Source organism: Scyliorhinus canicula, chromosome 4 (assembly GCF_902713615.1).
Source record: "Scyliorhinus canicula chromosome 4, sScyCan1.1, whole genome shotgun sequence".
Lineage (NCBI taxonomy): Eukaryota > Metazoa > Chordata > Chondrichthyes > Carcharhiniformes > Scyliorhinidae > Scyliorhinus > Scyliorhinus canicula.
The window spans coordinates 999,869-1,014,499 of NC_052149.1; the positions used below are offsets into that span (position 1 = coordinate 999,869).

Consider the following 14,631-nt stretch of genomic DNA (forward strand, 5'->3'; position numbering starts at 1 on the left):
CAACCCGTCGTAATTCTCTGATCCAACAAAACTGTCAATCCCAGTCGTGAGAGTTCCAATTCTCTCCCACCTCTTCAGCAGCTTTTCAGAGAGCGAGTTCCTGATTTCCACTCCACTTGGTGTGAAGATGGACTTCCCGCCATCATCCAGACCGGCCGGGCTCTCATTTGCAGGGTATGGACCCTCCTGGACTCCCCGCGTCCCCTCCCCCCACAACCAATCCCCCCACACCAACTTTATTTCTATCTGTCCAATAAAATGCTTTAATCCTCTTAAACCCCTCGATTACATCACCCTTTAACCTTCCACAGCTGAGACAATCAGCAACTGTCCTCAATGTTTAACCCTTTATTCAGGAATCTGGCCCCGTCTCTCCCTGGCACAGATACCCCGGGGAGCCAGGGGGCTTTTGGTCCCATTGAGCCGATTCCACTCGACCAAATTCCCTTCCCACACCTTTGCTCCGAATTCACAGCGGTAACTGCCCAGCTTTACTGCTGCCTATACATTCCATAGGCTGTGGTTAAACCAGATCGGGAGCACAATGTATAGCTCTAGTCTCCATATTATAAAATGCAAAGAGATGCACTGGAGAAGGTGGGACAAATTTGTGCACAGATCATATCAGAAAGTAACAGTTCTAAACATCACCTGCTGGGGGAAAGAGACTTGAGGTTCTGTATAAAAACAGGAAATGGTGGAAATGCTCAGCAGGCCAGGTAGCTTCTGTGGAGATTGAGACAGAGTTAATGGGCGCGATTTACCCATTAAGCTGAGCTGGGAAGGGGAGGGCAGGAGATCCCCGAACTGGGCTTCGCGTTGGGCGGAAAGCTCACGGGTGATATCAGGACACACGTTGCCCAGGAGTCACTGGCCATGTTTGCGAGGCCTCAACCAGGCCCTGATTAGGACGGGTTTCCACAGGAGCGTACCACCTGCGATGACACCCCGTGGGGTCTCGGAGGCCATTAGAGCTCCCCGGCTGGTCTGGGCAGGGCAGGGTAGTACCCTGGCACCCCCCCTCCCCCCCTCCGGTCTGGGCAGGGCAGGATAGTACCCTGGCACCCCCCCTCCCCCCCTCCGGTCTGGGACAGGGCAGGGTAGTCCCCCGGCACCCCCCCTCCCCCCTCCAGTCTGGGCAGGGCAGGGTAGTCCCCCGGCACCCCCCCCCCCCCCCTCCGGTCTGGGCAGGGCAGGGTAGTCCCCCGGCACCCCCCCTCCCCCCCCCTCTGGTCTGGGACAGGGCAGGGTAGTCCCCCGGCACCCCCCCCTCCCCCCCTCCAGTCTGGGCAGGGCAGGGTAGTACCCTGGCACCCCCCCTCCCCCCCCTCCGGTCTGGGACAGGGCAGGGTAGTACCCTGGCACCCCCCTCCCCCCTCCCCCCCGTGTGGTCTGGGCAGGGCAGGGTAGTACCCTGGCACCCCCCTCCCCCCCCTCCGGTCTGGGACAGGGCAGGGTAGTCCCCCGGCACCCCCCTCCCCCCCTCCCCCCCGTGTGGTCTGGGACAAGGGAGCCCCCTGGCACTCCCCCCACAACCCGGGTGGTCTGGGACAGGATAGGGTAGTACCCTGGCCCCCCGTCCCCCCCTCCCCCCCGTGTGGTCTGGGACAAGGTAGCCCCCTGGCACTCCCCCCACAACCCGGGTGGTCTGGGGCAGGGCAGGGAGTACCCTGGCACTCCCCCAGCATCCCTGTTTGATCAGTTAAGTGCTTTTTGTTAGTTTCACTGCTGACTACTTTGAAGTCACTAAAGTGTGAAGGGAGATGAATGGAAAGTACTTAACTCTGTTTGATGTGGTCCAGGAGGTGGTCAAACGTGAAGGGAGATAAAGGGAACAATGCTGATAACTGGGTGTGTTTGGAAGCTGCCAATCACAGCCCAGGAAAATCAATATCAAACACGGGTCTCTCTTCTTGTTTGGGTATTGTTAATGAAGGGATATATAGTGAGGGCTGGGGGGCGGGGGGGGGGGGGAATCGGATCACCCCTGTACTGGGGAGGGGAGGAGCTGGGGAGGATGACCCAGAAAGTCCCATTTGGGGCGGTGCAGAATTGCGTTGCTGGGACAACATCAGAGGAGCTTCGGGACCCTCACTATCGGCCCGCCCACTCAAATAGCGGCCCAATGATTCCCGAGAGAATCCTTTGCAATCCTTGCCATGCAAAGGCTCAGGATTGGGAATCGCTTCCTGAGTTGTGCTCCCATTCTGATCCAGAACGGGACTGGTTTAGCACACTGGGCTAAGTCACTGGCTTTTAAAGCAGACCAAGCAGGCCAGCAGCACGGTTCGATTCCCGTACCAGCCTCCCCGAACAGGCGCCGGAATGTGGTGACTAGGGGCTTTTCACAGTAACTTCATTGAAGCCTACTCGTGACAATAAGCGATTTTCATTTTTTTCATTTCAGGGAAGAAAGAGGTTCAATAACCTGACTGACTCTGGCAGGTTTGTTCAAACTCCCAAACCCTCAGGTCAGAACTCTGTTGATTCACCCTCATGTTGAGCAGATAGCTGCTGTGATGGGAAGACAATGAGAACAGCAATTCCCAGCTGCAACACGTTGATATTCTGCAGCTTCCTCTTCCTCCAATGAACTCTGTCCTTCCAGGGTATCATCCTCTTCATGGTTCACACAAGGAGAGTGGATCAGAGCATCGCACCGAGTAAGCAACTGGAGGGGGGTTCGTGAATCATTGCCACACCATCAATCCAGGTGACAAACCACATCTTCAGATGTCCGGTAGCCTGGATCCCGGTTCTCCGAGAGAGAAGACATCCGGTAGCCTGGATCCCGGTTCTCCGAGAGAGAAGATGTCCGGTAGCCTGGATCCCGGTTCTCCGAGAGAGAAGATGTCCGGTAGCCTGGATCCCGGTTCTCCGAGAGAGAAGATATCCGGTAGCCTGGATCCCGGTTCTCCGAGAGAGAAGATGGCAGTTTTAATGTCTCTGCCTCCGACTCTCCTTGGTGGATGGATAAACATCTCTCTAAGAGAAAGCTCTTGTTTACAGCAACAATCCATGGAGTTTGTGTGTTGCAGTGTAACGTTCCCGCAGGTGGGATTGGCAGAGGATTAAAGAGTCCCGATAACTGTCAGGACAGCGAGTGGTCAGAAACAGGCGCTCTCGTTGTGCTCAAAGAGCAGCTGGAATGGGAGGGAACAGACGGCAATCCTGTTGGTGAATCTGACTGGGCAGTTTGTCAATGCCCTGAGTTCCCAGATCCCGGGGGAATCTAGGAAGGGGGTGGGGTCAGTGCACTCAAAGTCTGTGAGGCAGGGTTGACCTGGAGGGTAATGGCTTGAGTAAACATTTGTGAGATGTCACCACGATCTGTAGCTGATCCCTGGGGATGAGAAATCCACTGAGGATTCATTCAGACTGACCGAAAACGGGATTCTTCATTGTGAGGAACACAGCAATAGGCAGTCGTCTCTCTGGACCCGACACCAACAGTCTGTGTGTGGGTGTGGTCAGCGTGTGGGTGTGGTCAGTGTGTGGGTGTGGTCAGTGTGGGGTCAGTGTGTGGGTGTGGTCAGTGTGTGTGTGTGGTCAGTGTGGGGGTGTGATCAGTGTGGGGGTGTGGTCAGTGTGGGGGTGTAGTCAGTCTGTGGGTGTGGTCAGTGTCTGGGTGTGGTCAGTGTGTGGGAGTGGTCAGTGTGTGGGTGTGGTCAGTGTGTGGGTGTGGTCAGTGTGTGGGTGTGGTCAGTGTGTGGGTGCGGTCAGTGTGGGGTCAGTGTGTGGGTGTGGTCAGTGTGTGGGTGTGGTCAGTGTGAGGGTGGTGTGTGGGTGTGGTCAGTGTGGGTGTGGTCAGTGTGGGTGTGGTCAGTGTGTGGGTGTGGTCAGTGTGTGGGTGTGGTTAGTGTGTGGGTGTGGTCAGTGTGGGGTCAGTGTGTGGGTGTGGTCAGTGTCTGGGTGTGGTCAGTGTGGGGGTGTGGTCAGTGTGGGTGTGGTCAGTGTGTGGGTGTGGTCAGTGTGTGGGTGTGGTCAGTGTGGGGGTGTAGTCAGTGTGTGGGTGTGGTCAGTGTGTGGGTGTGGTCAGTGTGTGGGTGTGGTCAGTGTGGGTGTGGGCAGTGTGTGGGTGTGGTCAGTGTGTGGGTGTGGTCAGTGTGTGGGTGTGGTCAGTGTGTGGGTGTGGTCAGTGTGGGGTCAGTGTGTGGGTGTGGTCAGTGTGTGGGTGTGGTCAGTGTGTGGGTGTGGTCAGTGTGTGGGTGTGGTCAGTGTGTGGGTGTGGTCAGTGTGTGGGTGTGGTCAGTGTGTGGGTGTGGTCAGTGTGTGGGTGTGGCCAGAGTGTGGGTGTGGTCAGAGTGTGGGTGTGGTCAGTGTGTGGGTGTGGTCAGTGTGTGGGTGTGGTCAGTGTGTGGGTGTGGTCAGTGTGTCGGTGTGGTCAGTGTGTGGGAGTGGTCAGTGTGTGGGAGTGGTCAGTGTGTGGGTGTGGTCAGTGTGGGGGTGTGGTCAGTGTGTGGGTGTGGTCAGTGTGTGGGTGTGGTCAGTGTGTGGGTGTGGTCAGTGTGTGGGTGTGGTCAGTGTGGGGGTGTGGTCAGTGTGTGGGTGTGGTCAGTGTGTGGGTGTGGTCAGTGTGTGGGTGTGGTCAGTGTGTGGGTGTGGTCAGTGTGTGGGTGTGGTCAGTGTGGGGTCAGTGTGTGGGTGTGGTCAGTGTGGGGTCAGTGTGTGGGTGTGGTCAGTGTGTGGGTGTGGTCAGTGTGTGGGTGGGGTCAGTGTGTTGGTGTGGTCAGTGTGGGGGTGTGGTCAGTGTGGGTGTGGTCAGTGTGTGGGTGTGGTCAGTGTGTGGGTGTGGTCAGTGTGTGGGTGTGGTCAGTGTGTGGGTGTGGTCAGTGTGTGGGTGTGGTCAGTGTGTGGATGTGGTCAGTGTGTAGGTGTGGTCAGTGTGTGGGTGTGGTCAGTGTGTGGGTGTGGTCAGTGTGGGGTCAGTGTGTGAGGGTGGTCAGTGTGTGGGTGTGGTATGTGTGTGGGTGTGGTCAGTGTGTGGGTGTGGTCAGTGTTTGGGTGTGGTCAGTGTGTGGGTGTGGTCAGTGTTTGGGTGTGGTCAGTGTGTGGGTGTGGTCAGTGTGTGGATGTGGTCAGTGTGTAGGTGTGGTCAGTGTGTGGGTGTGGTCAGTGTGTGGGTGTGGTCAGTGTGGGGTCAGTGTGTGGGTGTGGTCAGTGTGTGGGTGTGGTCAGTGTGTGGATGTGGTCAGTGTGTAGGTGTGGTCAGTGTGTGGGTGTGGTCAGTGTGTGGGTGTGGTCAGTGTGGGGTCAGTGTGTGAGGGTGGTCAGTGTGTGGGTGTGGTCAGTGTGGGGTCAGTGTGTGAGGGTGGTCAGTGTGTGGGTGTGGTCAGTGTGGGGTCAGTGTGTGGGTGTGGTCTGTGTGTGGGTGTGGTCAGTGTGTGGCTGCGGTCAGTGTGGGGGCGTGGTCAGTGTGTGGGTGTGGTCAGTGTGGGGGTGTGGTCAGTGTGAGGGTGTGGTCAGTGTGTGGGTGTGGTCAGTGTGTGGGTGTGGTCAGTGTGGGGGCGTGGTCAGTGTGTGGGTGTGGTCAGTGTGTGGGTGTGGTCAGTGTGTGGGTGTGGTCAGTGTGGGGTCAGTGTGTGGGTGTGGTCTGTGTGTGGGTGTGGTCAGTGTGTGGCTGCGGTCAGTGTGGGGGCGTGGTCAGTGTGTGGGTGTGGTCAGTGTGTGGGTGTGGTCAGTGTGGGGTCAGTGTGTGGGTGTGGTCAGTGTGTGGGTGTGGTCAGTGTGTGGGTGTGGTCAGTGTGTGGGTGTGGTCAGTGTGTGGGTGTGGTCAGTGTGGGGGTGTGGTCAGTGTGGGGTCAGTGTGTGGGTGTGGTCAGTGTGGGGGTGTGGTCAGTGTGGGATCAGTGTGTGGGTGGGGTCAGTGTGTGGGTGTGGTCAGTGTATGGGTGTGGTCAGTGTGGGGGCGTGGTCAGTGTGTGGGTGTGGTCAGTGTGGGGGTGTGGTCAGTGTGGGGGTGTGGTCAGTGTGTGGGTGTGGTCAGTGTGTGGGTGTGGTCAGTGTGTGGGTGTGGTCAGTGTGTGGGTGTGGTCAGTGTGTGGGTGTGGTCAGTGTGTGGGTGTGGTCAGTGTGGGGGATGTGGTCAGTGTGTGGGCGTGGTCAGTGTGTGGGTGTGGTCAGTGTGTGGGTGTGGTCAGTATGTGGGTGTGGTCAGTGTGTGGGTGTGGTCAGTGTGTGGGTGTGGTCAGTGTGTGGGTGTGGTCAGTGTGTGGGTGTGGTCAGTGTATGGGTGTGGTCAGTGTGGGGGTGTGGTCAGTGTGGGGGTGTGGTCAGTGTGGGGATGTGGTCAGTGTGTGGGTGTGGTCAGTGTGTGGGTGTGGTCAGTGTGGGGGTGTGGTCAGTGTGTGGGTGTGGTCAGTGTGTGGGTGTGGTCAGTGTGTGGGTGTGGTCAGTGTGTGGGTGTGGTCAGTGTGTGGGTGTGGTCAGTGTGTGGGTGTGGTCAGTGTGTGGGTGTGGTCAGTGTGTGGGTGTGGTCAGTGTGTGGGTGTGGTCAGTGTGGGGTCAGTGTGTGGGTGTGGTCAGTGTGTGGGTGTGGTCAGTGTGTGGGTGTGGTCAGTGTGGGGGTGTGGTCAGTGTGGGGGTGTGGTCAGTGTGGGGGTGTGGTCAGTGTGGGGGATGTGGTCAGTGTGTGGGTGTGGTCAGTGTGTGGGTGTGGTCAGTGTGTGGGTGTGGTCAGTGTGGGGTCAGTGTGTGGGTGTGGTCAGTGTGTGTGTGTGGTCAGTGTGGGGGTGTGGTCAGTGTGTGTGTGTGGTCAGTGTGTGGGTGTGGTCAGTGTGTGGGTGTGGTCAGTGTGTGGGTGTGGTCAGTGTGGGGGTGTGGTCAGTGTGGGGGTGTGGTCAGTGTGTGGGTGTGGTCAGTGTGGGGATGTGGTCAGTGTGTGGGTGTGGTCAGTGTGTGGGTGTGGTCAGTGTGTGGGTGTGGTCAGTGTGTGGGTGTGGTCAGTGTGTGGGTGTGGTCAGTGTGTGGGTGTGGTCAGTGTGTGGGTGTGGTCAGTGTGTGGGTGTGGTCAGTGTGTGGGTGTGGTCAGTGTGGGGTCAGTGTGTGGGTGTGGTCAGTGTGTGGGTGTGGTCAGTGTGTGGGTGTGGTCAGTGTGTGGGTGTGGTCAGTGTGTGGGTGTGGTCAGTGTGGGGGTGTGGTCAGTGTGTGGGTGTGGTCAGTGTGTGGGTGTGGTCAGTGTGTGGGTGTGGTCAGTGTGTGGGTGTGGTCAGTGTGTGGGTGTGGTCAGTGTGGGGGTGTGGTCAGTGTGTGGGTGTGGTCAGTGTGTGGGTGTGGTCAGTGTGTGGGTGTGGTCACTGTGGGGATGTGGTCAGTGTGTGGGCGTGGTCAGTGTGTGGGTGTGGTCAGTGTGTGGGTGTGGTCAGTATGTGGGTGTGGTCAGTGTGTGGGTGTGGTCAGTGTGTGGGTGTGGTCAGTGTGTGGGTGTGGTCAGTGTGTGGGTGTGGTCAGTGTGGGGGTGTGGTCAGTGTGGGGGTGTGGTCAGTGTGGGGGTGTGGTCAGTGTGAGGGTGTGGTCAGTGTGTGGGTGTGGTCAGTGTGTGGGTGTGGTCAGTGTGTGGGTGTGGCCATTAAAGTGAATTTAGCTCAGGATGGAATCGATCCGAACACCTCCCTCCGTTTCCATGGGGAACCTATCCCAGAGATGAATCACACACATTCCTCCTTCAAACTCCGGCCGTGTCCTGGACACGGGGTGACAGCTGGTCATCGCTGACATGACCCAGTCCCTTCGGACGCTAAAACCATCGGTCAAATCAGCTCCCACCAGGTTCCACTGTTGCTAATTGAACCTCTGGTCTCGGGCTCTGATACCAACCTTCTCTCCGGCAGATCCCGGTGACCCAGCGTCTCCTGGGGGCCCAGCTCGACCTTTTGGACCCTCAGGTCCATCTTCACCTCGTGGTCCGACCAATCCATTTTCACCCTATTATAGAGAATAAGCAGTCAGAACACAGTGCGGACAGCTGCCCACTTCCCTCTGTCAATTATTAACACATTCTTTCAAAAATATCCACCCAGCCAGGAGCAACCCTGGAGTCTCGAATCTTCCAGCACAGGAAGAGGCCAATTGGTATATCATGTCTCTTTGAAAGAGCTCTCAAATTCATCCCACTCCTCTGCTCTTTCCTCATATCCCTTCAAAATGTTTCTTTTCCATTTATTTATTTAAATCCCTTTGGAAAGTTATTATTGAATCTTTCAGACAGCACCTTCCAGATCACAACAACTCGCTGGGTAAAAAACATTCTCCCCATCTCCCCCTCTGCTTCTTTTACCCATTCTCTTCAATCTGTGTCCCTCCCTCCTGTGCTGTGCTGTAAGATTCTATGATTTTGTGTGGAAATTAATTTGATTCCCATTTGTGAGTCAGGGTTGGGTGCAGGATCGGTGGGTCAAGGGATTAACCAATAAAAGGTTAATGAGAACTGGGTATACAAAGAAGATCAAAGAACAAAGAAATTTACAGCACAGGAACAGGCCCTTCGGCCCTCCCAGCCTGCGCCGATCCAGATCCTTTATCTAAACCTGTTGCCTATTTTCCAAGGTCTACTTCCCTCTGTTCCCACCCGTTCATATACCTGTCCAGATGCATCTTAAATGATGCTATCATGCCCGCCTCTACCACCTCCGCTGGCAAAGCATTCCAGGCACCCACCACCCTCTGCGTAAAAAGCTTTCCACGCACATCTCCCTTAAACTTTCCCCCTCTCACCTTGAAATCGTGACCCCTTGTAATTGACACCCCCACTCTTGGAAAAAGCTTGTTGCTATCCACCCTGTCCATACCTCTCATAATTTTGTAGACCTCAATCAGGTCTCCCCTCAACCTCCGTCTTTCCAACGAAAACAATCCTAATCTACTCAACCTTTCTTCATAGCTAGCACCCTCCATACCAGGCAACATCCTGGTGAACCTCCTCTGCACCCTCTCTAAAGCATCCACATCCTTCTGGTAATGTGGCGACCAGAACTGCATGCAGTATTCCAAATGTGGCCTAACCAAAGTCCTATACAACTGTAACATGACCTGCCGACTCTTGTACTCAATACCCCGTCCGATGAAGGCAAGCATGCTGTATGCCTTCTTGACCACTCTATCGACCTGCGTTGCCACCTTCAGGGTACAATGGACCTGAACTCCCAGATCTCTCTGTACATCAATTTTCCCCAGGACTCTTCCATTGACCGTATAGTCCGCTCTTGAGTTAGATCTTCCAAAATGCATCACCTCACATTTGCCTGATTGAACTCCATCTGCCATTTCTCTGCCCAACTCTCCAATCTATCTATATTTTGCTGTATTCTCTGACAGTCCTCCTCGCTATCTGCAACTCCACCAATCTTAGTATCATCTGCAAACTTGCTGATCAGACCACCTATACCTTCCTCCAGATCATTTATGTAGATCACAAACAACAGTGGTCCGAGCATGGATCCCTGTGGAACACCACTAGTCACCTTTCTCCATTTTGAAACACTCCCTTCCACCACTACTCTCTGTCTCCTGTTGCCCAGCCAGTTCTTTATCCATCTAGCTAGTACACCCTGAACCCCATACGACCTCACTTTTTCCATCAACCTGCCATGGGAAACTTTATCAAACGCCTTACTGAAGTCCATGTATATGACATCTACAGCCCTTCCCTCATCAATTAACTTTGTCACTTCCTCAAAGAATTCTATTAGGTTTGTAAGACATGACCTTCCCTGCACAAAGCCATGCTGCCTATCACTGATAAGTCTATTTTCTTCCAGATGTGAATATCCCTCAGTATCTTCTCCAACAGTTTGCCTACCACTGACGTCAAGCTCACAGGTCTATAATTCCCTGGATTACCCCTGCTATGTTGGTGTTTGTTGGAGTCAAGCGAGTAACTGACAATCTCCCAGATTCCGTGGTCACTGGGAGGAAATAATCGCCCTCCCAGCCCCTGCGAGGCAGGATTGAACCTTCATCTCTTGGGTCACCAGCAATGTTAGGAAGGTCGTGACATCCATCCGGGAATTATGACCTCTGTTAAATTGACTTCTGCATATTTTGCACTGAAGGATTTTGAGCCAATAGATCAGGCAGCGAAATCAAACGCAAAACAAGGAAAGAGGAGGAACAAAAGCATATGCTGGAGTTTATAAAGCAATAAAGTTTGTGACGAGAAAGGAGGTTTCACTCAGGCAGCTGTGATATACAGATACATAGAACATACAGAGTGTTCATTCCATTAAAGCCATCGATGGTCTAAACCTCTGTTGTTTATTTGTTTAAATCATCTCTCCGGTCCTCATGTCTGTGACACAGTAACACAATCAGTGAGATAACCACTTACCCTTTCTCCTTTCACCCCCATGTCACCTTTGAACCCTGGAAAACCGTCTTCACCCTGAAAGAGAGAGAGAGACGAGATTTCAATCCTCAGAGAATGTTGTCAAACAGGGAGCACATTTTCTTCCATTGAGAACAGTCAAGGGTTCTGAACTTCAGAATGTAATTATTTTCAGAAGTTCTGCTGCAAAATACAACAAACATTAGTTCAGGGAAAAAACCTGCAGGTGTCTGCCATTAAACAGACAAGAGTCAAGGGGCCAGACTGCAATTTACAGCATCGAAGGCCATTTGGCCCATCGAGCCGATGCCAGCTCTTTGTGCAGGAATCCTGTCAATTCCATTACCCCTCCATCTCTGCAAGTTTTTTCCATCAAAAACGTGGCGTCACGGTGGCAAAGTGGTTAGCACTGTTGCTTCACAGCCTCTAGGGTCCCAGGTTTAATTCCCGGTTTGGGTCAGTGCCTGTGTGGAGTCTGCATGTTCTCCCCCGTGTCTGATCCTCCGGGTGCTCCGGTTTCCTCCCACAAGTCCCGAAAGACGTGCTGTTAGGAGAATTGGACATTCTGAATTCTCCCTCTGTGTACCTGAACAGACGCCGGAGTGTGGCGACTAGGGGCTTTTCACAGTAACTTCATTGCAGTGTTAATGTCAGCCTACTTGTGACACTAAAGATATTTATTATTAAAAACCCATCCAATTTCCTTCTGAAATCAATGGTCATCTCTGCTTCCACAGCCCTCAGTGAATTCACCCTCATCATTCAAAACACATCTTCCTCACATTCCCCCTGCACCACGTTCCCAGTACCGCTGTCCTACAGATGGGATCATCAGCCAATCATCTTGGTCCATCTGAAACCTGCTGTAATATTCTCCACCCTCAATCTCCTCAATCAAACAGCACTGACCCTCAGCAACAACACTGACCCTCAGCAACAGCACTGACCCTCAGCAACAGCACTGACCCTCAGCAACAGCACTGACCCTCAGCCACAGCCCTGACCCTCAGCAACAGCCCTGACCCTCAGCAACAGCCCTGACCCTCAGCCACAGCACCGACCCTCAGCACAGCCCTGACCCTCAGCAACAGCACTGACCCTCAGCCACAGCACTGACCCTCAGCCACAGCACTGACCCTCAGCAACAGCACTGACCCTCAGCCACAGCACTGACCCTCAGCCACAGCCCTGACCCTCAGCCACAGCACTGACCCTCAGCAACAGCACTGACCCTCAGCCACAGCACTGACCCTCAGCCACAGCACTGACCCTCAGCCACAGCACCGACCCTCAGCAACAGCACTGACCCTCAGCCACAGCACTGACCCTCAGCCACAGCACTGACCCTCATCAACAGCACTGACCCTCAGCCACAGCCCTGACCCTCAGGAACAGCACTGACCCTCAGCCACAGCACTGACCCTCAGCCACAGCACTGACCCTCAGGAACAGCACTGACCCTCAGCCACAGCCCTGACCCTCAGCAACAGCACTGACCCTCAGCCACAGCCCTGACCCTCAGCAACAGCACTGACCCTCAGCCACAGCACTGACCCTCAGCCACAGCACTGACCCTCAGCCACAGCCCTGACCCTCAGCAACAGCACTGACCCTCAGCAACAGCACTGACCCTCAGCCACAGCACTGACCCTCAGCAACAGCCCTGACCCCCAGGAACAGCCCTGACCCTCAGCAACAGCACTGACCCTCAGCCACAGCCCTGACCCTCAGCAACAGCACTGACCCTCAGGAACAACACTGACCCTCAGCAACAGCACTGACCCTCAGCAACAGCACTGACCCTCAGCCACAGCCCTGACCCTCAGGAAGAACACTGACCCTCAGCCACAACACTGACCCTCAGGAACAGCACTGACCCTCAGCAACAGCACTGACCCTCAGCCACAGCCCTGACCCTCAGCAACAGCCCTGACCCTCAGCCACAGCCCTGACCCTCAGCCACAGCCCTGACCCTCAGCCACAGCCCTGACCCACGGGAACAGCACCGACCCTCAGCCACAGCACTGACCCTCAGGAACAGCACTGACCCTCAGCAACGGCACTGACCCTCAGCAACAGCACTGACCCTCAGGAACAACACTGACCCTCAGCCACCGCCCTGACCCTCAGCCACAGACCCGGACCCTCAGCCACAGCACTGACCCTCAGCAACAGCACTGACCCTCAGCCACAGCACTGACCCTCAGGAACAACACTGACCCTCAGCCACAGCACTGACCCTCAGCAACAGCACTGACCCTCAGGAACAGCACTGACCCTCAGGAACAGCACTGACCCTCAGGAACAGCACTGACCCTCAGGAACAGCACTGACCCTCAGCCACAGCCCTGACCCTCAGCCACAGCACTGACCCTCAGGAACAGCCCTGACCCTCAGGAACAGCCCTGACCCTCAGGAACAGCCCTGACCCTCAGGAACAGCCCTGACCCTCAGCCACAGCACTGACCCTCAGCAACAGCACTGACCCTCAGCCACAGCACTGACCCTCAGCAACAGCACTGACCCTCAGGAACAACACTGACCCTCAGCAACAGCACTGACCCTCAGGAACAGCACTGACCCTCAGGAACAACACTGACCCTCAGCAACAGCACTGACCCTCAGCCACAGCACTGACCCTCAGCCACAGCACTGACCCTCAGCAACAGCCCTGACCCTCAGCCACAGCACTGACCCTCAGCCACAGCACTGACCCTCAGGAACAGCACTGACCCTCAGCAACAACACTGACCCTCAGCAACAGCACTGACCCTCAGCCACAACACTGACCCTCAGCAACAACACTGACCCTCAGGAACAACACTGACCCTCAGCCACAGCCCTGACCCTCAGCCACAGCCCTGACCCTCAGCAACAGCACTGACCCTGGGCACAGCCCTGACCCTCAGGAACAACACTGACCCTCAGCCACAGCACTGACCCTCAGGAACAGCCCTGACCCTCAGGCACTGCACTGACCCTGGGCACAGCCCTGACCCTCAGGAACAACACTGACCCTCAGCCACAGCCCTGACCCTCAGCCACAGCCCTGACCCTCAGCAACAGCACTGACCCTGGGCACAGCCCTGACCCTCAGGAACAACACTGACCCTCAGCCACAGCACTGACCCTCAGCAACAGCCCTGACCCTCAGCCACAGCACTGACCCTCAGGAACAGCACTGACCCTCAGCCACAGCCCTGACCCTCAGCACAGCCCTGACCCTCAGCCACAGCACTGACCCTCAGCCACAGCACTGACCCTCAGCCACAGCACTGACCCTCAGCCACAGCACTGACCCTCAGCACAGCACTGACCCTCAGCCACAGCACTGACCCTCAGGCACAGCACCTGACCCTCAGCCACAGCACTGACCCTCAGCAACAGCACTGACCCTCAGCAACAGCACTGACCCTCAGCCACAGCACCTGACCCTCAGCACAGCACTGACCCTCAGCACAGCACTGACCCTCAGCACAGCACTGACCCTCAGGAACAGCACTGACCCTCAGCAACAGCACTGACCCTCAGCCACAGCCCTGACCCTCAGCCACAGCACTGACCCTCAGGCCACAGCACTGACCCTCAGCCACAGCACTGACCCTCAGCCACAGCACTGACCCTCAGCAACAGCACTGACCCACTGAGCCACAGCATGACCCTCAACAGCACTGACCCTCAGAACAGCCCTGACCCTCAGACAGCACTGACCCTCAGCAACAGCCTGACCCTCACAACAGCACTGACCCTCAGCAACAGCACTGACCCTCAGCAACAGCACTGACCCTCAGCAACAGCACTGACCCTCAATAAACATCACTGACCCTCAGCAACAGCCCTGACCCTCACACAGCACTGACCCTCAGCCACAGCCCTGACCCTCAGCAACAGCACTGACCCCAACAGCACTGACCCTCAGCAACAGCACTGACCCTCAGCCAACAGCACTGACCCTCAGCACAGCACTGACCCTCAGCAACAGCACTGACCCTCGCCACAGCACTGACCCTCAGACAGCACTGACCCCACAGCAACAGCACTGACCCTCAGCAACAGCACTGACCCTCAGCCACTCCAACACTGACCCTCACCACAGCCCTGACCCTCAGCCACAGCCCTGACCCTCAGCCACAACACTGACCCTCAGCAACAACACTGACCCTCAGGAACAACACTGACCCTCAGCAACAGCCCTGACCCTCAGCCACAGCACTGACACTCAGGAACAGCACTGACCCTCAGCCACAGCACTGACCCTCAGGAACAACACTGACCCTCAGGAACAACACTGACCCTCAGCAACAGCACTG

At 55.9% G+C, this 14,631-nt stretch overlaps 1 protein-coding gene across 1 annotated transcript in view; it reads right to left on the reverse strand.

The window, feature by feature from the left end:
* Window positions 1-14,631, reverse strand: part of col11a1a (collagen, type XI, alpha 1a) — a 493,146-nt gene that overhangs the window by 268,704 nt on the left and 209,811 nt on the right. The window contains exons 28-29 of the mRNA XM_038793410.1: window positions 10,325-10,378; window positions 7,816-7,923 (exon numbers count right to left, since the gene is read on the reverse strand). Of these exons, the coding sequence (XP_038649338.1) occupies window positions 7,816-7,923; window positions 10,325-10,378 (162 nt within the window). The remainder of the gene's footprint in view (window positions 1-7,815; window positions 7,924-10,324; window positions 10,379-14,631) is intronic.